The sequence below is a fragment of the Corapipo altera genome, unplaced genomic scaffold, assembly GCF_003945725.1.
Source record: "Corapipo altera isolate COAL_440 unplaced genomic scaffold, ASM394572v1 48b, whole genome shotgun sequence".
NCBI classification, from domain to species: Eukaryota; Metazoa; Chordata; class Aves; order Passeriformes; family Pipridae; genus Corapipo; species Corapipo altera.
In genome coordinates, this window is record NW_020884884.1 from 13,800,389 (window position 1) to 13,824,120 (window position 23,732).

The following is a 23,732-nucleotide window of genomic DNA, read 5'->3' on the forward strand; positions in this document are numbered from 1 at the left end:
GGCACCGCCCCCGCACCGCCCCTTCCGGGCGCCCCGGCGCCGCCATCCGGCCCCAGGCGCTATGGCTGCGGCCGGTCGGCTGCGGGGGCGGCTGCTGCTGGTGGTGCCGTGGCGCTGGCCCCGCAGCCCCCGCCGCGGCGTTGCCGGCTGCCCGCCGGCGGGGCAGGTCCGCGCCGCCTTCCTGCGCTTCTTCCAGGAGCGCCACGGCCACCGCTGCGTGCCCTCGGCCCCCGTGCGGCCCCGCGGCGACCCGCGGCTCCTCTTCGTCAATGCGGGCATGAACCAGGTGCTTCCGCCGCGTCCCGCTCCCGCACGTCCCCGTCTCCGCCTCCCTGAGGGTCTCCAGAGGAGCGCGGCCCGCCTCCGGGAGTGTCCTGTCACGGAGGTGTCCGGCAGTGCTCTGGCCTGACCGCGCCGCTGCCCTCCTGGTCGCCTCTCGCAGTGCCAAAGTGCCGTTGGAGTCTCCCTTGCTGGGGATATTCAAGAACTGTCAGGACACAGTCCTGTGCCATGTGCTCTAGGGCGACCCTGTTTAAACAGGGAGGTTGTATCAGATGACCCACGGTGGCCCCTTCCAACCTGACCCATTCTGTGTCTGTGTTTCAAGAGCCCCAGGCATTGTCCCCCCGCTCTAGGTGGCATCTAGCAATAGCAGGTGTCTCTCGTTTCCAGTTCAAGCCCATTTTCCTGGGCACGGTGCACCCCCGGAGCGAGCTGGCGCAGTACCAACGGGTAGTGAACAGCCAGAAGTGCGTGCGTGCAGGAGGGAAGCACAACGATCTGGAGGATGTGGGCCGAGATACCTACCATCACACGTTCTTCGAGATGCTGGGGAACTGGTCCTTTGGAGATTACTTTAAGGTGAGGTGACAGGAGCAAACCCTCTCCAGGGAAAAACGTGGCCTTTCTCTCAGAGCTGTGCTTTAGTGCCACAGGACTGTCAGCAGAAGACATTTTGGTAAGCTCCTTATTACTCCTTGGGAGCTCTGTGGCCTGGAGCAGAAGTGGTCAGCTGGTGGGCTCTGTCATTAAATGTGCCCTCGAAGCACTCAGCCTGTCAAAGCTGTGAACAACACACACAAATCAAAGTTCTTTGTGAGAATGCCAGTGTAGACCATTTAATATGGTGAAAAGAGGTTACCAGTTCATTTGATGCTTATTACTAGGAAGTTTGAAAAGGGAAGAAGGATAAAGGATGCTACTATTTGTTAGTGAGTATATTTTTCCCTTAGAAAGAAAATAATCCATGGAACTCTGCTGGTAAACACGCAGAAGTAAATCATGCTGTGATTTACAACAATTTAGGAATGCCAGATTTTCACAGGCAGCAGAGCTGTCTCACTCTCCTGACCCTCATCCTGCTCTTTGAAATGAGCCTTAAGATTGGAAAGGGAGAGAGCAGCTGAATTTAACTTCTTTGGTGTTTCACTCCCATTCTAAAGAGCCTTCCTGCATCACTATGCATCCTGGCTTACAGTGCTTCATTTTTGTTCCCTACCTGCTCAGGAGGAGGCATGTAGCATGGCCTGGGAGCTCTTGACAGAGGTCTACGAGATCCCCAAAGATCGTCTCTACGTCACCTATTTTGGTGGAGACTCTACCTTGGGGCTGAGTGCAGATGAGGAGTGCAGGGATGTGTGGCTCCGCCTGGGGTAAGTGTGTTAGAGAAAGGTTCTGATTAGCAGGTGGTGACATTTCGATCTCCACAGTTTCCCATTTAATTCTTAGTTGATATGGGGGCCAAAAGTTATGGTTTAAATTTATTTTGTTTCTGGTTTGTTTGGGCTGGTAAAAGTCAACTAGGCTCTGACTAGGGCACTTGACCTTTAAGCTCATTCTTAGGTGGTATCACTAGGAACTATATGCCTGACACTGGCTGGCCTGGATGAAGTATGTGAACTATCTTCAATTCTCTGCTTTCTCTCCATCATGAGCTGTGGAGAGCATGTTCTCCAAAAGCTAACAAGTGCTAGTGAGAGGGTGAAGCCATTGCAGAACAGTGCTGTGCTTTGGAAGCTTGTTCCAGGCTCTGTGTGGGCTTTGAACCCAAGGCAGCCAGCTCTGAGATACTGTTGGTGTACAGTCTTGTCTGTTGTGATCAGGTCTTACCTCTGCTCCAAGGAGGAAGGTGCTCCACAGACCCAGTGGAGAGCATGTCTCCCTGTCCCAGTTAGAACAGCTGGGACCGATTCATCACTGGATTGGTGTAGCCCAAACCTGTGTATTCTATAGCCTTCCATGCCATTCCCCAGAAACTGTTATCAGTAGAGGCCTGCGAAATAGGAAGATGTTCCTGTCCTCATACCCTTTTATGGAATTCCTCGCTCTGAGGGAAGGACTGAGCGTCCTCATACCCTTTTATGGAATTTTTGGCGCCCAACGTGGGGCATAGAGAGAGAAGTCAGAATCACAATTTCATTTTAAGCATTTGTCTGTTTGGATATAGAAACTCCCTGATCACAATGTTGTTTGATGCATTCACGTGGATGTTGTATCTGAGCCTGTTCATATTTCCACAGATGGGGTACTATTTGCCTGTTTTGATGCTCTCTTTAAGACCAGGGAGAGGGATCCAAATTGCTTTGTTAGTATACTATGTTTATGTCATCATAACATCAGAAGCAGTGAGTTTCACTGTAAACGTGTATTCGGTCTTGTTTGCCTGTCCTGGTTTGGGTTGCTATCTCTGGGGCCTCATTAAAAATCGCACCCAGTCCTTTGGGGGAACAGGGGGGAATGGTTGTTTCCAGCCTCTCACCTCCTTCTTCCCCTTCAGACCTGCTACAACAGTTTTTGAAAATACTGAGTTCCCTTTTGATGTTAAGGACAGCATAATGTTATTGTTAGTGTTGCTTTGTCTGCTCTGTACTGTGTACACCATGTTTAGGGTCAGAACAGGGCCTTCTAGGGAGGTTGTTTGGACGCCTGCCCTGGGAGTGGATAATGCTGAGTGGCACTGGAAGTGGGAGGACATCGGCCAGTATTTGGAGAAGTTTTCTCCTCCAATGATCTGGAAATTCACCCCTGAACAACTGCAGGATCCTGTTAGCATGATAAGACTGGTGAAGGAAAAATGCTCTGGCAGCTCCAGAGATGGCCAGCTCACAGCAACCTGCTGGGCCCTGGCCACTGCCTACCGGACACTACTTGACATGGTACAGCACTGTCAGGGGGAGGAGAGAAGGAGCAAATCCACAGGCACCACGTCCACCCAAACCACAGCTGAGTCAGAGGGAGAAAGAAATAAATCAACCGGCACCGTGTCCACACAAACCATCGAGGAGCCAGAAGAACAACCAAAACCAATAGCAGTCGCCCCTGTCCAGAAAAGGAAATCAAAGACTAAATCAGTCCGTATAGCAAATGATGACGAAGAGGCAGGACCTTCACATCCACCAGAGGAGACATGTGCGTATGCCTCAGTGCTGCCACCTCTGTTGTTTGCCTTTCCAGGGTGCCTGCCAGTCACGTGCTTCCTTTCCCCTTGAAGGACAACTTCTGGGAGATGGGGGACACAGGTCCCTGTGGTCCATGCACAGAAATCCACTATGACCATGTGGGTGGTGGCAGAAATGCTGCAGCACTGGTGAACCAGGGCAGCCCTGATGTAGTGGAGATCTGGAACTTGGTCTTCATGCAGTACAGCAGGTACCAGGTGTCTTGTCTGAACTCCAAAGCCTTTCCCTCTTGTCTGACTCCAAAATCATATGTGTATACTCTGACATCCCACTGCTTTCCAGAAGCAAGAGGGAAGCTGGGACGATGTTCCAGTGTAGCTATTGGTCTGCTTCACTTTATTTGCCCTGTCCTCCTTCAACCTTTGCTGTCTATTCTCCCTTACTGCTGCATTTCAGAGGTCTCTTGAGGTTTGCAGCAGCCCGGAGAAACCTGCAGAAGGAGGAGAAGGCCTTTGGCCCTGTCAGGGAAGGCCTTTTTCCTTACATTACAGCCTATCCTGACTGTCTGATGGTCAGATCCTGGCTGTTTGACAGTGCCAAGGCAGGCTACTGTTAGTCTTGTCCCTGAGCTTCCTTTTGCTTGGTCTCCCACTGTTTCCATCCCCTGTCACTCTCCCATTTGCTTTGATTTACATGCTTCTTTTGTTTTTTGTGCATGAACTGACCCTTTCTTCTCTTTTACCATTTATTTTTCCTACCTGGCTGACAGAGAAGTGGAGGGGAATCTGCTTCCCTTGCCGCAGCACCATGTGGATACAGGAATGGGTCTGGAAAGGCTGGTGACAGTTCTGCAGAACAAACGCTCCAACTATGACACAGATCTCTTCACTCCCATCTTAGATGCCATTCACAAGGTGATGGTGCTTCTGCTCAGAATCACAGCTCAGCAGAAGATCCTTGAATGCAGACTGCTTGCCTGGTACCATAGGACAGCCTTCTCTACATGCACATTTTGAGATGGTTATGTCTTGAGAGGAGATTATGTCTGGCCAGGTCCAGAGCAACATTTTAGAAAAACTGGGGAGAATTTCAGGTTGGAAATCTGCTGGATTATTGGCATTGCTGATCCATTTTTCCTCCAGAATTTCTTAAATTTCTCAGTGCTAGGGCATTGGCTGACCAGTGTTAGGTACGGACATGTTGGTTTATAATGCTATAGAAGGATTTAATGAGTACATCTAGATGCATGAGGTTCAGAGGTAGTTGAGAAACATGACGTCAAGTGTGAGTGGCTGCCTCTTGTATTGAAATTTCTTCTGCAGCCATTAGTTTCTGCTAATTTATATTCCTACTTTCTCTTTTAGAGCTGCGGGGCACCCAGATACCAGGGTCTGGTCGGGGATGCTGATGTTGGGCGTGTGAACATGGCCTACCGTGTGGTGGCAGATCATGTGCGCACCTTGTGCGTGTGCATCACTGATGGCATCTACCCAGGCTTCTCTGGAGCAGAGTAAGGACATAAGGAAATGGCATAGGGTGGAAGGAGTGAGGTCTACAAAGGAATATAGACAGCCAGGGGAAAGGTTCTGGTGCGGGCCCAAGATAGGGAGTGCATGAGCTTTGGGAAGGCAGGAAGGTGAGAAAATGTAAAGGGTTCCAATCTGCAGACTCATCCTTGGATGGGTGTAGAGTGTGGGGAGCAGCTGTCCTGTGTTGATGAATCAGACCAGAGGATCCGGGGGATGCTGGTTGTGGGAGCTGGGCAGGGACGCTCACATGCCTGCCTGACGAATCCTGCCCTGTTTTCAGACTGGTGCTGCGCCGTATCCTGCGCAGGGCTGTCCGCTTTTGCTCTGAAGTCCTTCAGGCTCCACCTGGGCTCCTGGCCTCCCTGGTGCCTACTGTAGTGGAAGTGCTGGTGAGTAAAACTGCTGCCTTGGGGAAAAAAGATTATCACACGTGTCCCGTTCAGCCCCATGTCCCTTTCGTGCACACTGTTAGGAGACAATATTGGATATGAAGGAGCTCCAGGAGGATGTGTACTTGATGCTATGCATTGCAGCAGTAAAAATCTTTTGTCCCCTGATCATTTGTGATGGGAGAGAGGGGCCTATTGTGACCTTTGGTACAGTCAGCCCAAGCACATGTAAGTGTATGCAAGTGCACGTTGCTGTTTCCAAGGGCAGTGACTTCCAAGGTGTTGTATCTGGAGAAAGCCATCTGAAATTGATCTCTGTCAGTACTAACAGCATCTTCAAAGACAATCCTTTTTTCCTGTTGTGAACGGATGTGTTGGCCAAGGGATGCTATGCAGGGTCTAGCAGAGGCCAGTCACAGGGAGACAGGCAGGAGATGGTCCAAGTGTGATTCTTGCTCTGTGCTGCTGACCCTGGAGCTCTGCACTGGGGCTCCCTTCACACGCACCTGCCTGAGAAACCTCTATAATGTTTGTGGCATACTCTGAGATTCCCTGAGGGTGATGCTGAGAATGTTATCACTAACTGAGGTTCACTCCACAGGGAGATGCTTATCCAGAGCTGATGAAGAATACAGACCAGGTGAGCAATGTGGAATCCCCTGGAGAGAAACCTCCATCTCACTGTCTTTGTGAGGCAGTGCTCTCAGCAGCAGCAGTCAGCCCTTCCTTGGGACATAGCTGGAGGAGTTTGCATAGCCTCCTCCGTAACCATGTTCTTGTGGGTGGGCTGAAATGTGTTGGGCACAAGAAGTATCTGTGGCAGATTTTCGTGTGGGAGCTCAACTAGATCCTTACCAGGGACTTCGTGTCCTGGTGTAAGGCAGCTGTTGCTCTAAAAAAGCTACAGGAGTTCTTTTATTGAGTGCAAGGACAGCCTGTCCTAGCCTGGGTGCCCTTTGTTTAGAGTGGATTGGTGATTTAAGGCTAGAACTAAGTTGCTTCTGCTGACAGCAGCTATGACAAGCAACTTCTCTGGCGGTTCCAGACATACAGTTGTAATTGGGTCACAGACATGAATGTCTGACAGAGACCATTTGTCAACTTAAAGCTTTACCCAGGTGTATGACCAATATTTCCTTGACAGGTGTGGTGACAGGACGCACAATGAGTTTGGCACTGTTTAATAGTGCATTGGAGACATGTTGTGATGGATACTTGCAGAACAAAAAGTCTGGTTGATTTGCCTTGAGCTGACTGAGCAGGGCTGAGCTGAGCAGGAGAACTCCCTGAAGTGTTGTGGCTAACCCTTCTTCTGATCCTTGGGCAGATCATGGATATCATCAATGAGAATGAGGCCGCGTTTCTGTCCTCCCTCGAGCGTGGGAGGCACATCATCGAGCGGACAGTGCAGCAGATGGAACCCTCCACGAATTTCCCAGGTTAGTCTCCCTCTGACAAGCTGCATTTAGAGACAGTTTGCTCCAGATCCTGATCCTCAAAAGCACTGCAGTCAAAACTGGTGGATGTCTGCCTCCCCCACTTGTCTTTTGTGACTTTATAGCCCCAGGCAGATGTTGCTCCTTTCTCTAGATTGCAGTTGTTTTCTAGTACTTTGTTCTCACAACAAACTGGGCACCAGGAAAGTTAGAAACATTTCCTTGCTGCTTTATTGACTGATAACTAGGTCCTTACAAGACGCAGCTGAAAGGAGCAGCACAGAACCCAACCAGTGTGGTTGCCTGTCTAGATGTGCTGCACTGAATTTTAGCAGGAATGAGGCTGTGGAGCATCGTTAATATTCAATCCTATACAAGAACGGCATGGCGTCTCTTTCCCATTACCAGTGCAGCTGCACACAACACAGGTGAATCCAGTTACCAAGGCACACCCTAGATTGGTCCCATCCAAATCTTGGGATGCCTTTGCTTTCTGTATTCACACAGAGTTCCTGTCCTTTTTGTCTTACAGTTGAAGTAGCCTGGTCTCTCTATGGGAATTTAGGATTCCCTCTGGATCTGATTGACTTGATGCTTGAAGAAAAGGGAATCACTTTGGATTCAGCTGCCTTTAACAAACTTGCTCTGGAAGATGCAAAGGTAAGAGGGAGACTCACTGTATCACAAGAATTCAAAGCTTTCTCTCTCTCCTGTGAACACAGAAGTTCACAGGAGAGAGAGAAGTTCACTGCTGAGTCTCTTTGAATGCACCATAGGGCCACATGGCTTCTCCCTGAAGGGGTCTGAAATAGCAGTGTCATCACAGTGCCTTTGCTTGTGAGTGTGGGACTGAGAAGTGTTGGCTGGTGATTTTCTTCAGGTTGGTAGAAGTGTTTATTATGCTGGAGTGAAGGTTATAAGAGAATTACATAGATTAGGAGAGTGCCATGTGAGTCTACATGTAGTCCAACTTCTCTCACAAAGCAGAGCCAGCTTAGAGAGCCCAAGCAGCAAATTATTTATGAAGAGTTTACAAAATCTCCTTGGTCTCTGTAGTGCTGGAAGACTTGTGCTGCCCACCCCACCCCACCCCACCTGTGCAGTAATTGGTTCAAGGCCTTGCTCTCCTGAGCTTTAATGGCCTGGAAGTTTCACAACTACACAGCAAGCTGTGCCAGGGAGGTTGTGTTAGCTGTTGCTTATGGCCTGGCTCAAGGCCAGCACAGAGTGGTATTGAGTGCTTGTGAGGTTTGAAGGAATGGAGTTGGTTTAGCAGTAGGCTCCATCAGCCTGGATCTAAACAAGCCTTTTTCACAAAGGGGGAAGAAGTTGTTCCTAGACTATAGCACCAGTTACTGGTGTGTGTGCCCCCCAATGTCTCCCATCTAACTGTGCCTGTGCTCTGCTGCAGCGGAAGGCTGGTGGCCCACAGGCAGCACAGCCAGAGAACACAAACACACACCTTGATGTGCACTCACTGGCTCAGCTGCGGAGCAGCAACGTGCCTGCCACCGATGACTCCCCGAAGTACGCCTACACGCTTGGGCAGCACGGGCAGTATGGTAAGTGACCAGTAAGGCAGGTTCTGCCTGAGGGCACTGGAGTCCCTCACAAGCCTGCTTTTACTGCTTGACCCTCATGCATGCAGAACATGTCCATTGTGGTCCAAACTTGTTCACCTTGCTGGCACATCTTTTCCCTGCCCCTGTACCTCATCCCAAAGTAGATGCTTTTCTTAGTGCCGAGTCTCTAGGAAGCCTTTGGGCTGGTGTCAAGGCTGTGAGCTCTGGGTTGGCACCACTGCGTGCAGTGGTGAAGAAGGGACTGTTGATTTCTTCTAGAGATGAATCTATCTCCAACAATTAGGCCTGTGGGTGTGTGTGCTCGGAAGAACAAAGGATAGTTACGCAAAGGGGTTAGGTAGTTGTCTGAAACCGTGCCCTTGCTATTTCCGTGGCAGACCACTAGATGCCAGCACAGGCTCTTTATTATTTAGGTTAACTAAGATTGCTGATGCTCTAGGGAAAGCAGGAAGATAAACCACAGGGAGCAAGAGGTGGTGTGGCTGTCACAGACAATTAGAGATAGCTGTGCACAACCAGCTCCCTCTTACCTAATGTGCTGGTGGCAGCCCATACTAAGCAGAAAGTGAGGCAATTCAAGCTATATATAATACAGCAAGAGCACAATGGAGGAAAAAACCCAGCAGTGACATTGGCTGAAATCTCCAAGCTAGAACTGTCCCACCTCCTCAGCCTCTAAATCATGTAATAATTCAGGTTGAAGGGGATCTCTAGAGGTCCAATTTCTTGATAAAAGGAACATCAGCTTCACAGTCAGATCAGGTTGCTCAGAGCCTTGTCCATTTAAGTTTTCAGTATCTTTAAGGACAGAGATCCCACAGCCTCTCTGTTCCCTGTTCTTTATCACTCTTAGTGTGAAGTTTTTTTCTTTACGTACAGCCAAAATTTCCTGTACTCTAAATGTAGTCTCAAAAATGCTAAATAGGGATGAATAATCTCTTTCTTTGACCTGCTGTTTATGTTTGTGTTTAGACAGCCCAGCAGGCAGGCAGTCTTCCTTGCTGAAAGGGCACCCTGCTGGTTTGTGCCCAGCTTGCTCCCGAGGACCCCAAGATTTCTGTCAGTCCATTTCTGTAGCCTGCTGAGATGCCTTAGAAGAGCAGCCCAGTTTTTCAATGTATCCACCAGTGCCTGCCAAGTCATTGCCATACACAAGTGGGATATGGGTACATCTCACCTTGTCATGCATAGTTATTAAGGAAGATGTTAAATGGTGTTGGCCCTAATATAAGCCACGAGGTAGCTCTACTAGTAACTGAATATCAGTTGAACAGTGAACTACTGAGCAATTCTCTGTGGGGCCAGCTGCCCAGCCAGTTACACATCCACCTTATGGTCCACCTCTCCAGTCCATATTGCCCAAATTTGGCTTGAAGGAACCTGCAGGAGAGTATATTAGAAGCTTGCTGCATCAAGGAAAGTAACATCTGTGCTGTCCCTTGTCCACCATGTCTGTCATCTCTTCATAAAAATCAGGCAGGTTTGCCAAGCTTGCCATATAGCAAGATGCAGATGTCTGTGCCACATTTTCTTCTATCAGGCTCATGTGGAGCCAGATTGGGTGTCCCTGCCTATGTGGCTGCTCCTCAGCAGTCCTGTCATTAGTTAAGTGAGGGGTGACTTAGTTCCAGTTAACAGATCCTTCATTCTTTCTGCCAGTAGCTGTTCCTCTCCTACCAAGGCAAAGTGCCATCTTTCAGTATAGCCTGGGTGTTGGCAGGGTTGGCATGGGGAAGTGGTCCTTCCTTTCCTGTTGCAGTCTAACAGGGTGTATGCACTAATTGCTGCTATCTTCTTCCCCCTGACAGAGTTCAGCCCATGCCAGGCCACTGTCCTGATGCTGTACAGAGATCAGTGTCTCCAGAAAGAGGTTGGGGCAGGGCAACGCTGCGGTGTCATCTTGGACAGGACTAACTTCTATGCAGAGCAGGGCGGGCAAGACTCTGACCAAGGCTACATGGTACATTTAGGACAGCAGGTAAGGCCCTTTGCTGCCTAACCCAAGGCCGCCATGGGTACTGAGGCCCGGCAGAATTCCCCAAGTGATGAGCTGTTTTACTGTGTAAATTTGCAAGATGCTGATTCTTGACAGTTCCCTTGGCTTTGCATCAGGGTTGGTGTGGTGAGGCGGTAGTAACTTTACAGAGGTGTACTTGCTGCTCTGGTTGTCTCTTCTGTGCAATTTCATCTTGCTAGGGAAGACTGTAAAGTCTTCTTAGGTCTCCCTTCAATGTACTGTATTCTTGCCTGCTGGGAGTGTAATGCTGAGAGAGGGCAATCAATGATCAGAGAGTCCATGAGCTGAGTAACTTGTCTCTGGCCAGTCCTGAACGACTGCAAGCAGTGCCCAGTCTGGAAAATCTCTTATCCCTCCCGAGAACATCAAGAAGGACCTCCACTCATGCAGCATGTTCCTTCAGCCTTGCCAGAGGGAGAGCTTTGACCCTCTCATCGAAAGTTACACAGGTGCAGCGTTTTCTCCTTCCCACATTCCAGCTCTTGATAATCACCCCTGGGCATTGATTCTGCCTTTTTAGCCTTGCAGAATGTGATAGTGCCTTGCTCAGCACTTCTCCCCAGGCTGAAGTGGGGATCCAGTTTCTGTTGCCAGCCCAGAGAGGCAGAATTGGCACCTTGGATGCCTGAGACAAGTGCCTTGGCAAATGCTGTCCGTTTTCTCATGAACAAGCATCCTTGTTAGGAAAATTCATCAGCATGGGTGGTGTTACTGCCCCTCCACTGCAAGCTGGCAGCCTCAGCATGTTGTGCAAAGAGTGGCTGGGTGCAGTGAAGGTCTGAGGCACTCTGGTTACATTTGCAGCAAGCTTCTCTCTGCTTTTTCCACCCAATCCCTGTCTTTTAGGGATCAATGGATATTGTGTTTCCTGGTCAGAGCAAGCAGGTACCTAGCACAGGTATTTGGATATTTCCTGTGTCCTAATTCATCTTTCTGTCTCTTTGCTCAGGATGTACTCTTCCCTGTAGAGTCAGTTCATCTCTGTGGTGGCTACGTAATCCATGAGGTCACTGCTGTGGAAACCCTGCGTGTTGGTGACCAAGTGCAGCTCTTTGTGGATGAGGTGATAACTCACTGCCCTTAACCTTTTCCTTGTGATGTCCTGAGTAGCCTGGGCACAGCAGATCTTTGTCCCTTGTATTCTTGAGACTGTTCCTCATTGTAATGTGCAGTGGGAAGGAAACATTACAAGTGACTCTGTAATTTTCTGTGAGCCACTGGTCTGTCCAAAAGTATCCAGCGTACCCTTTGCTTTTTTGCAGAGGTGATCCCATAGGAAAAGAATTTAGATCTTCCCTGCGACATAGTTAATCTGGCGGCTGTACTATCCATTGTTTTCCCCCCATCTTCTCCCATCCCTTCACATGCAGCCTTTCCCTTATCTCTTCATGCCATCCCCTACTCCCCTGAGCTGTGGAGAACCAGCATTCCCTGCCAACCTCCTGTCTGTGCTTTCAGGCACAGCGTCTGGCCTGCATGACCAACCACACCGCTACCCACCTGCTGAATTTCGCGCTCCGTCACGTCCTGGGTGACAACACAGAGCAGCGTGGGTCCCATGTGACAGCAGAGCGGCTGCGCTTCGACTTTGATACCAAGGTGACTCTGAAATTCAGTTTCCTTGCTCTCAGCAGTACCAACATTCCAGTACTGGCCTTCTCTCCAGGGATTTTTCTCCTCTCACCATAATCACTCCTTGGAGACGGGTCACATTTTATCTGAGTGATGAAGCTTGGCCCTCTGGATGTGGTGGGGTCTGCTTTGCATTGACCTGACCCTGAGCAGGGCTTGCTGAGGGGATGAATGGGCATCAGAAGGAAAACACTTAGCAAGGCCTGTGGTCATGGGACTGACATGAAATAGTGTAAAGGGGTCTTTGAGAGATGGTGCTTGGCTGTGACACGTACCTGGTGTGTCACAGGTAAGAGTATTTGGGAACTGAAAGCTGTCTGGTCAGGCTGAGTGCTGGCCCTGGTAACCTGTCACTCTTTGCAGTATCTCTCCTGAAGGCTTTGGCTGATGCTCTTCATCAAAAATCCTTAATCTCTCATGGGAGGAGGGGATGGGAGGGCTACGATGCTCACAGTTCCCTTTTACAAGTAGAGAAGATGAGACACGGGAAGAGTGGTGTGCCCAAGCTGAGTTGCTCAGTGGCGCTGTCCCACTTCTCCTACTTCATTCTGTTCCTCTCAGGAGGCTTCTCCTGAAGGTGGGTGATTTACTTCCTCAGGGCCCTGTGACTGTGGAGCAGCTGCAGCAAGTGGAGCAAGTGGTCCAGGATATGATCAAAAGAAATGAGCTTGTGCACATGGCTGAGGTCCCCCTCACACTGGCAAAAAGAGTTCAAGGACTCCGTGCAGTGGATGAGGTATGACTGGATAGCAGCACAACTCTTCATGAGCCTTCTCCTTCAGCAGGAATCATCTGGGACACAAGAGATGTTGACGCAACGTGTTTCTGCAAGGGAATTGACTCCCAAAACCAAGAAAGGAAAATAGGACAGAGATGAGATCTCAGGACACTGAGATCTGGAGGCTGGTGATGCATAGGCTTTCTGCTCATCCCTTTGGACCAAAAGCCTGTAGTGTCACCCAACTGTTTCTTTCTCCCCATGGTGGCTGGTTGTGGGGGAGAAGTAGTTGCTGCCCCTGAGTCTGGGGCTATTCTAGAATAGGGGAAAAATGAGGCTGACACCTGAAGCCATGTAGTTGGTCTGTAAGTGCCCCTGAAGGACCATGTTGTTAGCTGCTGATCCCTGTCTCCTCTGTCAGGGGTATCCAGATCCAGTGAGGATAGTGTCTCTGGGGGTCCCTGTGGAGAGTGTGCTGACCTGTGACTCCGAGGCTGCAATGCAGACCTCTGTGGAGCTCTGCTGTGGGACGTAAGTGACTTTTATTTGCAGTGAGAAGGCATGTTTTTGGGCACTGGTGGCTGAAGTTAGAGATGTCATTGCGAGCTTAACTCCCATTCTCGTGAAATTAGGTTTCCTCACTGGGAAGATATTGTGAGGACAAGATTGGCTAGTTGTGAAGCTTTGGAAGTCCCAGGTTGAGCAAACTTTAATGAAATGCAAAGCGTTTTCCTTACTTGAAAGTCTGAAACCAACCTAGAAGTCACAGGTCACCAACAGGGTATGGGAAAGGTGTGTGTGGCCTGTCACACCAGTGCTTTGCCTTTGGGGATGCAGGAGGGCTGGGGACCCAGCTGGAGACTCCAAGATCATTGTGCAAACTTGAGACTGCTCAGATTATTTTAATTAATTATCTTCACTCTCTTCTGCTTTTAGCAGTAATGGGAGTAGAAGAAAAGTTAATCAATCTTAGGACAGTGCGGACAAAAAAAAAAGAAAAATCAGGAACAAATTGGCCTTGAGCTGAAAATGAGCAATTTTCTAGCCATGAGATCATTCTTGTGGGAGTACTGGGATAAGAAACTGCATGGGAGTAGAGATGCTTGTGAGTAGAGTTCTTGTGAAGCTGTCTGAAATGATTACTTGTGGTAACAGAACCTGAGACACCATAGTTTTCATATCCAATGTTAAACAACCAAGAAGGAAAGGGGAAGTTGTCAGAGCCCTGAAACTGCACAACTATCCTGTGACTGGAGTCTACTGGCCAGGCTGTGAGCTGGCCTGGCAAGCGAGTGGTGGAGTTGGAGCATAAGATTACTTTCTACAAGATTTGGTAGCAGCTGAGTAGAAGAGAAAAATCCTAATTTATCCCACTGCTGAGGGAAAGGTGAGGAAAGGAAGGCAGAACTTGGCTATTATGCATCATTGACAGAACCCTGCTGGGCAGGTAGCACAGAGGTTCCTATGAAGTAGCCTCAATGCTGCTGTCTCTTGCCTGACAGGGTGCCATCAGGATTTTAGGGATGGGAAAGGATTCGAGCTATTGGGATTGGGAAGGGGCTACTGGACTTCAGACTTCTTTAAAAAGAAAGCAGGCTTACTGATTTCTGTTTCAAGAGAGCAGCTTGTTTTATTTCCTGTTCTCTGCTGACTTTTTAGGCACCTTCTACAAACAGGATCTGTGGAAGATCTGGCCATCATCAGTGAGCGTCAGCTCGTTAAAGGGATTAGCCGTGTCATTGCAGTGACAGGGAGCCAAGCCAAACAGGTAAGAAGGGGGGAACTGAGATTTCTGCCATGTCAAGGCAATGCCAGAAGGACCAAACTTTGTAGATTCCTCATAGACAATTAGCTCTCCGCTGCTTTGGTTGGAGCCTCCCTGCTGTGCTTGATCTGGCTTCCTGCTTCACCCCTGGACTCAGCTCTGCTGCTGTACCTCACCATTCACCTCTTTTACCCGCATCCTAGTCTTCTGTCTCCTTGACCTTCATTCTTCCCCCAGACCTACATTTCCAAGAGAAAAATTTGGCACAAAATATCAGAAAGTCTCTGGTCTATAAATTTCAGTCCCTGGGTTGACACTTAAAGCTGTGATCCTTTGTGCATTAGTTTCACCTCCTGCCTATCACAGTTGGATTTGCACTTTATGATTACAGGGCTTTGGCCTCATTCTTACAGCCCTTTTGCTTCTTTTCTTTAGTCTTTTTCTTGCTAAGCTGTGATTCTGGTCTGGTTGGATCTGTATAAAAAGTAAGCAACCTACTATTGTGTTCGTGAGATCGCTCTGTCCTTTAATATCTGGAAGTGTCGGGTGCCCCACAAGCTTGTTCATTTCCTTTAAGGCTGCAGTCAGAGGAGAGTGACTCATAGTCAGTGGAATTGGAAAGACTAAAGGCAAAGCCCACCCCTGCAAATCTGTTACTTTTTGGCTGGCTGTCCCCTGTGCATCTGTGTCCCAGTGAGGCTTTTGTTTGTGCAGAAGAACAAAAAGCTGCAGGGCACATCTGCATGCTTTGCTGGAAATGCTGACCTGGAGAAGCCTCCAAGAGGAGCTCTGTGCATGTGTTAATGAAATAAGGGAGACTGCAGGCATGAGGGAATGACTTGAAACAAGGGTTGTGTACCCTAGCTAGGCAGAGCAGTCCACAGTTTCCACAGTTTTTCTTGTGTACTCTCTGCTGTCCTGGTCTGAAGTCTCACAGGACCATCACGGGCACAGAGATCTGGCAGGAGGAAATGCTCCAAACCATAAGGAGTGTCACTGATGAGAAAAACCTGTAATAGTTGGTTTTTGTTTTTTTTTTTTTTTTATTAATGGTAGCATTGTTGTTGGGGAAAGCAATAAGAAATACACCAAGACAGATGAACCAAGGAAAGATGCTTGAACAGCTGATAAGGTTTCTTTTAATGTTTCTTTTGTTTCTTCATTCAGTAGTTTCAAGATCGCATTTACTAATAGCTCTAATATGCCATTTGGTCCCCAGTTTTTCCTCAATGAAATCCTGATGATTTGGTTCAAGATAGTGAGGAAACATAAATGCTTGACAGCTCGGTCTCTGGGGTGTAACCATCTAGTGTTGGTTGCAAATCTGGAGCAGAACGTTCTGTTTCGGAGTCTTGTGGGAACAGTCATTCTTAAAACATCTGTAGGTGTCTTTCCACTGGATCCTGAGCAACACTTCAGTGTTTATGACCCTGCTGCCTCCCTGCTTTCTCCATCCATGCTCATTTTTTCTACTGCTGCATTTCAGGCTTGCATTCTTTCTACCTCTCCAGGCCCGGGAAGCAGGCCAGTGCTTGGCTATGGAAGTGGACTCTGTCTCCCTACGAATGAAGCAGAGGAGCACCTCTATTCCTGAGATGCAGAACCTCTCCAAAGAAGTGGGCCAGTTGACCAAAGTAAGGACTACACTCCCATACAGAAAGATCCTGGCATGGGCTTTATATGCTTGAGGCACATGACTTTTTCCTTACCAGGTTAACGTGTTACCATGGTCAATAGCAAGGACAAATTGCTACCTGCTATTGCAGGATTTTTACCAGTGCCCAGATGCCTCTGTTTTAGGTAGCCAGCTGAAAAAGAAAGCTACTTACCACAGTGACTGGCTGGCCTGATCACATGAGCTGTAGGAGAGTCTGAAAAGAGGCCAGGCTCCAGCCTGACCTCCCAGAGAACTGGCAGTTTACATCTAGAGGTACAGTTTAATGTTCTTACACAGGAAATTGTCTTGCAGGTAGTGTCCAGCACTGCAATGCCCCAGTGGCAAAGAAAAGAATTACAGACCATCCTCAAAGCCCTACAGCGAACAGCCAACACAGCTATCAAGAAACTGGAGCTGCAGCAGGTACTGTGGCAACAGCACACTGACTTGCAGCCAGCTGATAGCACTGTGTGGCACACACCAGTGGACCTGGTGTCTCTGTCACACTTCACAGCCACTCAGTCAGTAGGTCCCACTAGAAAGCAGAAGAAGGCAGGTACAGTCACACACAGTGCCACACAAGCCCTGTGTTGGGTTGATTTCACTGGCATTGTCTGGTGCTGTTGCTTAAAATGCAGTGAATGACTGGCTGGGCTTTTAGCAGCTGCAGAATTCCCACATCTCTACCTGTGAGGATGGAGAGCCCCATACCAGCACTTTTGGCCAACACCAACAGGCAGTTTGGCATCATCTCCTTGTTTATACGTGGAGAAGATGAGATGGTTGTCATAGTGGGCTTAACAAGGTCGTACACTAAGACAGTGGCAGGACAGAACCTTTCTCCCAGCTATGTGAATATTGCTGTGGCTTCCCACATGTGTTTGTATTCTGCCAATGTACATTGAAGGCCCTTTGGAAATGCTTGTTGGTGACTTTAAAGATTTCAGCAAGAACTATCCCTTTCTTACAAGTAGAAGCATCTTGCCAAAGAAGCCTTCCTGAGATCTGTGGTGGTGTATAGGTCCAGGAGAGGCTGGGGACTGAATGGGTCACTGTCTATTCCACTTTTGCCAGGGGTTCATCTCTGCTTGCTTTCAAGGAAGGAGGGCTGTACAGGTCTCCACATGAAGATTTCAGTCTGCCAGTCTGATTTCTGCTATCGTACAGCTCCCTTCTGTCCCACAGAGCAGCACTTGCATTCCCTTTTTATATTTGTTGCATGCATATATCCCCATCCAGCCCACCCTGTGCCACCTGTAGCCTTTCAAAATGCTGTGTATTTCTCCCTCCAGGCTGAAAAGAAGGCACAAAGCCTGCTAGCAAAACATTGCAATCAACCTGTCATCATTGATACTGTCCCAGCTGATTCCCTCTCTGTGAGTAATCCACATTCCTTGTTGGCCCAGCGGTACCTCAGATGCCGCAAACAGTAAGAGGGAATTGCTGGGCACATTTTCTGCTGGATGCCAGTCTCCTTTGCTGTAGCCTGACCCCCCTTCTCCCTGTCTCTCCTAGATCCTAATGAAGGTAGTGAATCAGCTGTGTGACAAGTCTCCTGGCACATCGGTCCTGCTGCTCAGCCCTCAGGCTTCTGGTGAGGTGCTCTGTGCCTGTCAGGTGTCCAAGGTAAGCAGAACCCTGGTAGAGACACGGGGAACCTGCCTGCAAAGGGGCATTGGACCCATTGGTCTGCAGGTCCTGCTTGAGGCTTTTCCTGGGATTCTGCCCAGAGTTGGTGGTTAATCACACAGAGGCAGGACCTGAGATGACCCTACTGGGACCAGATGTGCTTTCAGTCTCTACTGGGCACAGATATCCCTGAATCCTCCAGGTCATGTTTGCCCAAGGGCAAGACACAGCATTAACATGTAAGCTCAGCCTTTGTCATCCTCACAGTCATGACTGCCTCAGGATAGTGAGTGCCCAGGCTGGGTGAGGAGAAGATGTTTTTAACTTTCTTTATTCACACTTCAGAGTGCTCCACAGTCCAAATGACTTTTCTGTCTCTCTTCCCCAGAACTGCCTCCCTGCATTCTCCGCTGCTGACTGGGCCATGGCTGTGTGTACACAGATGGAAGGCAAGGCGGGAGGCTCTCCCATCGTTGCTAAGGGCAGTGGAAATGCCAAAGGCATGCAGGGAGCCCTGACTACTGCACTGGAGTTCGCTCACAGTAAACTGTGATGCTTTAGTGCCAGGACAGCTGTATGCACCCAGCTGCAAGCTATGTGTACACTCGATATTGAGCATGTACTTCTGCTAGTCTGAAAAGTTTAACAGCTCCCACACTGAACATTGCTGCTACCACTGTATTGGAGCACTTGACTTCTGACCATCCAGGATCAGCAGAGACCCTGCTCCTGATCCCACTGACAGAATGATGCTGCTTGTTCTTCAGCATGAGCATATGGCGATAGAGCCTTGGAAAGCTCTAGTTGCAACAGCAGGTCCTTCTCTTGGAACAGTGCAGTTCTTGCCACAAGACCAGCACGGAGACTCTGTGAGAACATGGGGAGATGGCACAGTGTTATCCTAAAGCTATTAAAGGGTAGAGAGTGTCTGATCCCCTTATGTTTCTTGTTAGCGCACCATTTTTTTCTCTTCTGGCAGAGGGGTCCTCTGTAGCTCTGGAAATCAGCACACACTTGTGTCTAAGAAGCCCAGTCCTACTGCAGAACTCAGGACACCCCTCTGATTAAAAATGCTACTGTAATTTAGAAATGGGAAGAGAAATCCCACCTTGCTTGTGGGCTCAGGCTTGTTAGGCTATGCAGTGCGTAGTGCTGAAGCCAGTCCTCAGCATGGAGGGAACAGAATCATCCCAGTCACCACGTCTTTGTTTTGGATGAATGTTCCTATCCCTGTTTCTTCCTTGTAACTCCTTCCTTCTGGTTTCTTACCAGCTCCTACCTAAAAATCACCACTGATCTGGTGAACTGTGTGAATGAGAACTGTTGCTGTGTCACAGCATGTAAGTCCCTGCAGCAGGACACCTAGTCTTGAGGTGAGCAGGTCTCTCTTATAAACTGATCATTTTTCACAAGCAGTAGCAGACCCAGCAAATTCAATTCATAAAGACATTTCAGACTTCATTGTTAGAGTGATATCTAGAGCTCCTGGCCAAACCACATTATTTGAGATACAGTTTTGACCTAAATAGAGATCACAAATGGTAGCTGAGGCAAAGGTGCAATGGGATAGTGATACAAGCAGGTTTCACTGTAAGAGCAGCCTAACAGGGATGAATTTCACCAGCAGGTAGGGTTGCCTGGCACTGTGAAGGGAGGTGGAGGAGGCAGTAGCTGCCTGCTTTTGAGGAGAGGGAGTAGGGTTAGAAGCATGTGATGCTGATGGATGGGTAACAGGCAATGGCTGTCACACAGATAAGGGTTGGTGAAGAGGATGTAGAGGGGAATGGCCCAGTGTCCTAATGAGAGACTTCCCACTTAGCTGTCTTCCTCAGGGAGGGAGGGTGAATAGCTGCTGTGAGCAGAGCCTCATTTCCCTTCTCTCTTCAATGAGCAGCTCATCTCAGGAGGGGGGGGGGAGGAATGTGGACTTAAGGGGCATCACTAGCAGACAAGGGGTTTTCTTCCCTTTCTCAGAGGTTTGGGCTCTCCAGCCCAAAATCTCATATGGGGCTTTATGTGGCTCCTAGTCATCTTCTCAAAGTGCCAGAGCTGTTGTTTGCATTGGATAAGTGCCAGATATAAATGTGAGGACTCAGAAGAAGAAGGAAGCCCTTTAGGGCGGTGCTCCCACTGTCACCCCCTGCTCCCCCAAAGCACTGACAGCTGCAGCAAGAGTGCAGACCTTAAACCTTTGGTTCAGTAAATGCTGCTTCCAGCCAGGGAGCTTAAAACAGAGCTTGTGGCAAAGGGATCTGTGAGCCAAGGTCTCTGGACATCTGCCCTTGCTGCCATGATTTCAGCCACCAGAGGGGTGCATAGGCCCCTTTCTCTCATCACCCTGCCAGTGGGGCAGGTTGCTGTTCACCCCAGACCCCGTCTGCTTTCCTCTGTGCTGTAGCAGAGCAGCTTGGTGCTTTCTCAAATTTCTTTCCACTTCTGAATGCAGAGGTACTTTTGGTGCTCGTAACATCTCTCCAAGGAACCTGCGCCCTGGAGAGAACTGGAACATCTAGCCCGGGGCTTTGGGGACCTTGTGACAAGGCTGGAAAGGTGCTGGAGCGTGTGTGTGGAATCCTAGGGAATGGTTTGTGCCATCAGTTGAAAGCAGCATCAGTGCTCAGTGTCGCACAGCCCCTGTGTTTCACTTGGGCCACAGCAGTACCAAGTGGGAAGGGGTGCTCTGTCTTACAGGGAAAACACTTTCCCAGAGTGATTTTGTGTTACTATATTAATAACTGCTACAGGAGATGATGTCTCCTTTCCGTATTGGAGAGTAGGTGTGAGGAGGAGGAAAGGAATGCTGGGTTGAGCTGCTCCTGCGTGATGCTCCAAAAGTAGAGCTTGAGCTTGCCAGCAGCAGCCTTATGTAATTAACCCTCTTTGGCTTGGCTGTTAGCTTAAAAACCACTGACCCCTCGTAGATTTTTGTCCAGCCCCTTAAGGGGCAGAGGTCTGCGTGCTGACCTTCAAAGTAATGCCTTTACTGATGGGGAAGTTGAGCCGTTGTTGTCATTCCCTTGGAGGGCCAAGGGCTGCTGTTACAGAGGCACCGTGGAGCAGTGGCTCTTGGAGCTGTTGGAAGGAGGTCCATCTCGCCTGTAGGAACTGTTTGGCTCTCAGCACTGTGTGAAGAGTGAGCAGCCAAGGCCTGATGCCTTGGCACTCCAGCTCTGTTTGTCCCCTCCTGTGTCCCATGAGAAAAGTGGCTTCCTGTTCTTATGGTATTTGCAGCAGCTCCAGTACCCACTGCACCTCGGCTGCTGCATCTCCTGCACCACCTTCCTGTAAACCTTAAAAACCACCTAGTCAGCAAGCAGGGCTGCAGCCTGCTGCAAAGGCACTGACTCTTCTGCCTCAGCTGGGGCAGTCTTGGGGAGCCCATTTTCTTTCTCCTCCTTTGCTGCTCTTGGCTTTTATGAACATGAAATTTGTATTTCCCTTCCTCTTTCTGAGCCTGCAAGGATCAATGAAGTCACAGCATAACCAAGTCGTGATCTTACTAGATCTTATAAGCTCAGTTGCACTAAAACTGCTCTGTAATCAAAGAAGAAAAAGGATCTTACCCTACCAAATAGTCGTTCTGTGGAGGCACCTGTGGTGCCCCTATCACCTCAAGCTGGTAAAGTGGGTTGCTGCAGTAGAAATGCTGGGATTTGTGCTGCAGCCATGCCAGGCCACCACTGATTCATGAGAGAGCATTTCCTGTTCTGTTGAGCCCCCAGCACCCATACTTACTTCCTGTCCTCCTTTTTTTCCTGCCACACAGGGACAAGGCATTCACATCCCATGCTGCAGCTGCAGTAGTTGCCACATTTCTGCCTGGCATGCCCTGCATGTCAGCAGCAGGGCGAGCAATGATCAGGTGGGAGGACTTCAGGGAATGAAACACAAGTTTGAAATACAGTTCTTTGGCCCAAATAGCAGCCTGCGTTCCCTCACAGCCATCAGGGATCTAAGGTGCAAGCAGTATCCTGGGCAAACATTTGCAACTCTGAACACATGCACAAAAGGGACAGCAGGAAGTGGGAAACTAATTGAAAGACAAAAGTGTTTTTGCTGTGATCAGGTGCTGTCAGGTTGGCAACACCTCAGTAAGGCCAGATGGACCCTGAGGTCCCTTAAGGGCACCTGCAATGCAAGGACTTGCTGGCCTCAACCCCAAGCAACTACCTGACATCAGCAAAAGGGGAGCAGAAAGTACTTGGGTGTCTCTTCTGACCCACTTTGCTCCAGGAGCTTTACTCTCTGTATCCTGGGCTGCAGCATGAGAGGCAGTGCCTGCAAGAAGCCCACTCTCCCTAGGCACCCCTGCCACCTGGTCCCTGGGGCAGGCTTCTGTAGGGACTTGAGGTGCTGCACCTTGGGTCCTGAGGGACTCATTTCAGGAATGTACTGGGATTGTAGTGGTAGCAGAGCCGAGCCATGCAGAGGATGCCATATGCATTGCTGAGCCACAGGCTCGAAAGCTGTGAGGCTTGGTCCCTTACAGCTGGAACTGAACATCTCCCAGAGACACTGAACATAATGCAGCATGTCCAAGCTAAGCCCTGCAGGGAGGAAAAGCAGCTCAGTGGTGGGGAATCAGAGGTGACCTTTAAAGGTCCTTCCCAACCCAAACTATTCTGTGATTCTACGTGCATAGTGATAGTGTGCACCGAGTTAGTCACATCACACATGTACACACATGTCATCCAGGAACCCACACATCCACCTATCTGTGGGTTTCTGAGTTACCCTTGCAGGCTTTCACCATCACAGTGCCCTGTGTTGTGGGCTCCCTGCTCCTGCAGCAGCCAACACCCACACATGAGCAGCTGCTGCACAGCACGGACAAGGCTGTAGTGGTGAACCATGGACCCAGAGCACTGGTGACAAGGTGGGACTTCCATCCCTCAGGAGCGGCTCAGAGCCACCACGACCTGGTGCTGCTGCTCACCTTCTGTGTCCTAGATGCCTGGGAAAGGAGCAGATGGCTCTGTGCTAGAGGCATTCAGCTGAGGGACAGGCAGCATGTTAGGGCATGTGGGCAGGGCAGGAAAGCCCCATGGCCAAATCACCCCTCCGGTCTTGGCCCCTCAGCTTCTGGAGAGCATTCCCGGAAAAGAGAAGTTTCCACTGCAGCAGAACACTGCCCACAGCAGCACGCTGAGAGCCTGAGGAGGCAGGAGAGGCATTTTGTGGGGAATCCCAACAGCTCGTCTTTGCTGCATGCCCTTCACGGCCAGCCAGTTCCCTGTGCGAGAGCGCTGGCGCCTTGCAGTCAGCTCCTCAGATTGGATTGCAGCTGGCATTTCTGTGCTGCTTGCCCAGAGGCATGATTTGCTCAGCTACAACCCAAAGATCCTCTCTCCTCCAGAAAGTACCAGGAAAACCCACAGGGCTAGGAAAAGGGTTCCGCTTCCCCCTACGTCTTCCCCACCACCATCCCAACTGCTGTCAGGAGCACCCTGCTGCTGAGCCCACCCTTCTGAAAGGGCACACTTCATTTCCATGGAGGGATGAATTTTGATTTATTGATGTCATTCTGGGTCTCAGTCTATTGGAGGATGACTGTGGGGTCCCAGGATGTCAACACAGGGTATGCAGTGAGGCTGTTGTGGTGTTACCAGGGATGCATCCAGATCCATCATCCAGAGAGCTGCATGCTGCTGCATCTGCTGTGCACTGCAGAGCTGCTCATCCTGCAATTGTGCAAACATGGCAGGCCCTCATGGGAAGATGAGCAAAGCTATGCTCATGACCAGCCCCAGGCATTGGGGTGCTGCTGCCCACCACCTGTAATGGCTCCCTTGAGGCTGAAGGAGGAATGGAAGGTGACCCTGCCCTGTAGGGTCTGCTCTGGTGTAGACTGGCATAGACTCATCTCATCTGAGTCCATATTGCACACAGTGCCCGTGTGTCACTTTTGCAAGCTGGAGGGCTTCAGACTAAGTTGTGAAGTCCTATCATCCACAATCACTTAAGACTCCCATGGGGGCT

At 49.6% G+C, this 23,732-nt stretch overlaps 1 protein-coding gene across 1 annotated transcript; it reads left to right on the plus strand.

Annotated features, from left to right (window-relative positions):
- Positions 1-46: 46 nt before the first annotated feature.
- Positions 47-18,691, plus strand: AARS2 (alanyl-tRNA synthetase 2, mitochondrial). The gene is made up of 22 exons (XM_027641406.1): positions 47-286; positions 673-861; positions 1,507-1,652; positions 3,454-3,648; positions 4,168-4,312; positions 4,763-4,908; positions 5,208-5,316; positions 5,918-5,956; positions 6,644-6,755; positions 7,285-7,412; positions 8,164-8,314; positions 10,144-10,313; positions 11,302-11,415; positions 11,811-11,951; positions 12,583-12,720; positions 13,124-13,233; positions 14,362-14,470; positions 15,979-16,101; positions 16,437-16,547; positions 17,417-17,500; positions 17,640-17,750; positions 18,142-18,691. Exons 1-22 carry the CDS (start codon positions 62-64, stop codon positions 18,304-18,306), a joined length of 2,961 nt encoding a protein of 986 aa, XP_027497207.1. The 5' UTR covers positions 47-61; the 3' UTR covers positions 18,307-18,691.
- The last annotated feature ends 5,041 nt before the right edge of the window (positions 18,692-23,732 follow it).